The sequence below is a fragment of the Carlito syrichta genome, unplaced genomic scaffold, assembly GCF_000164805.1.
Source record: "Carlito syrichta isolate Samal-C Ts95f unplaced genomic scaffold, Tarsius_syrichta-2.0.1 Scaffold312058, whole genome shotgun sequence".
Lineage (NCBI taxonomy): Eukaryota > Metazoa > Chordata > Mammalia > Primates > Tarsiidae > Carlito > Carlito syrichta.
Window position 1 is genome coordinate 3321 of NW_007256154.1, and position 2979 is coordinate 6299.

The following is a 2979-nucleotide window of genomic DNA, read 5'->3' on the forward strand; positions in this document are numbered from 1 at the left end:
CAAAAAAAAAAAAAAAAAAGGAAATAGGCACATCTAAGTAGTCATGATGTTCATAAACCAGGAAGGTATCATACCAAGAAGGCATCATGGTCCCACTTCTGGCTGGTGAGACTTTCTGTCCAACAGCTGACCAGCAGATCCTCAGAGCAGTCAGGCCCAGAGATTTGATTTATTATTTATTTTTGAGTCAGAATCTCACTCTGTCACCCAGGCTGGAGTACAGTGGCATGCTGCTCATGGTCACTGCAGCCTTGACCTGCTGGGCTCAGGCAGTTCTTCTGCATGAGCCACCCCACCTGGCTGATTTTTTTATTTATTGTAGAGACAAGTTCTTGCCAAGTTGCCCAGGCTGGTGTCCAACCCCTGAGCTCAGGCAATCCTCTTGCCTCTGCCTCCCAAGTGCTGAGATTACAGGTGTGAGCCACTGTACCCGGCTCAGGCCCAGAGATTTTATTTATTTTAATGCTTATTTATTTTTGAATTGGAGTCTCACTCTGTCGCCCAGGCTTGAATGCAGTGGCACACTCAGCGACTACTGCAGCTTGATCTGCTGGGCTCAGGTGATCCTTCCGCCTCAGCCTTCCAGGTAGCTGGAACTATAGGCACGCACCACCACGCCTGGCTAATTTTTTGATTTATTGTAGAGATGAGGTCTCACCAAGTTTCCCAGGCTGGTCTCGAACCCGTGTACTCAGGCAGTCCTCTTACCCGGCCTCCCAAAATGCTGGGATTATACGTGTGAGCCACCACGCCTGGCCCGGCCCAGAGATTTTAACTCGGTAGGTCTGAGCCCATGAATATGTGGGCAACGAGCATCTCAGAAGATTCTGATGCTAGTATCTATGAATTGACTGTATTTTGAGAAACTGTAGTTTCAATTACAGTGTTGTGTGTGTGTTGGACAAGGTCTTGCTCTGTCGTCCAGGTTGGAGTGCAGTGGCATGATCACAGCTCACCTTAGGCTCAACTGGGCTCAGGCAGTCCTTCCACCTCAGCTTCCTGAGTAACTGGTACTATAGGCACATACTACCATGCCTGGCTGAATTTTTTATTTTTGTAGACATGAGGTCTTGCTATGTTGCCCAGGCTGGTACAGTGGGTTTTATACGATAAAACCACATTTAAAAATTATTTTCACCAGGCCCGGCGGCTTATGCCTGTAGTCCCAGCACTTTGGGAGGCTGAGATAAGAGGACTGTCTGAACCCAGGGGTTTGAGACAAGCCTGGCAACTTGGCGAGACCTCGTCTCTACAGTAAAACAAAAAATCAGCTGGGCATGGTGATGCGCACATGTAGTTCCAGCTACTTGGAAGGCTGAGGCAGAAGGATTGCCTGAGCCCAGGGGTTTGAGACAAACCTGGCAACATGGCAAGACCTCGTCTTTGCAGTAAAACAGATAATCAGCCGGGCATGGTGGCACACACATGCAGTTCCAGCTACTTGGAAGCCTGAGGCAGAAGGATTGCCTGACTGAGCCCAGCAGATCGAGGCTGCACTCCAGCCTGGGTGACAGAGTGAGACTCTGTCTCAAAAAAATATTAAAAATTATTTTCCATAGAAATGTACATGCTATGTTGTGAAAAAAAGCAGCATGTACTGTATAATCTTTTAAAAATGAAAAAAATGAAACCTTGCATTTACCTAGAAAGAGATCTAAGAATATACTGATTATTAAAATGTTTGTTGGGAATGTGACTTTTTTTTTTCTAAACTGCATTTTCTCCAGTAAACTGCTTAGTAATTACATCCTCTCAAGGACATGGGCCTCCTCTGACTGCCTTCTCTTTGTCCCAGATCCTCTGGACTTTCTCTATCTACTTGGAATCAGTGGCCATCCTGCCCCAGCTATTCATGATCAGCAAGACTGGAGAGGCTGAGACCATCACCACCCACTACCTGTTCTTTCTGGGTCTGTACCGGGCTCTCTACCTGGCTAACTGGATCAGGCGGTACCAGACTGAGAATTTCTATGACCAAATTGCAGTGGTGTCTGGAGTAGTCCAAACCATATTCTACTGTGACTTCTTTTACTTGTATGTGACCAAAGGTAAGTTGGCAGAACAGCAATGTTGCTGGCACTGGCCAAAGGAGTTACTCATTCATTCAATAAATATTTAAGTCTGGGCGACAGAGTGAGACTCCGACTCAAAAAAAAAAATATTGGAGCGGATACAGAGGTGAACAGAGCAAGTCTCTGCCCTTCATGATGCTTATATTCTAATGGGGGAAGATAAGTTTTTAAGAAACAATGCCATTAAAAATGCAGGCCAGTAGGATGTGTGTACTGTGCAAGATAGCTGTGAAAGGACATACGACAGAGTACTTGGTTAAGAAAATAGAGAAAAATACGCTGGGCACCGTGGCTCATACTTGTAATCCCAGCACCTTGGGAGGCAGAAGTGAGAGGATTGCCTGAGTCCAGGGGTTCAAGACCTTCCTGCAACTTAACTGGGCACGGTGGCACACCTGTGGCTTCAGCTACTTGGAAGGCTGAGGCAGAAGGATCACTGGAGCCCAGCAGGTCAACACTGGAGTGGCCTTGAGTGTGCCACTGCCCTCCAGCCTGGACAAGAGACTCCAACTCAAAAAAAAAACCCAAAAAACTACCAGCTTCTCTGCAGGGGGAAAAGCAGAGTAGAGTGACTAGTTATGGGGTGGTTCCAATTGTCCAGGAAAAAGGCCCTTAGTGGAAAGAGATGTGGACAGATTCTGGGAGTGGAATGGCATTGCTGATGAGTCATGTGATACTGAATTCAGGAATATATAGGCCAAGTGCTAAGTTTAAGGGTAGAGGTGTTAGTAACTAAGATGGACACCAGCAGGTCTATAGTCACCTAAGGTTAAACTTCCTTGGCTATAACATCCAAAACACCTGTTGTGAGTTGGGTGTTAAAAAATACTAAGGCAGCCGGGCTCAGTGGCTCAGCCTGTAATCCCGCGCCTTTGGGAGGCTGAGGTGAGTGAATTGCCTGAGCCCG

The 2979-nt window shown here is 46.8% G+C and overlaps 1 protein-coding gene across 1 annotated transcript in view; it reads left to right on the plus strand.

Annotated features, from left to right (window-relative positions):
• Positions 1-2979, plus strand: part of LOC103271970 (ER lumen protein-retaining receptor 3-like) — a 5314-nt gene that overhangs the window by 878 nt on the left and 1457 nt on the right. Inside the window, exon 2 of the mRNA XM_008069456.1 lies at positions 1796-2048. Coding sequence (XP_008067647.1) covers positions 1796-2048 — 253 coding nt within the window. The remainder of the gene's footprint in view (positions 1-1795; positions 2049-2979) is intronic.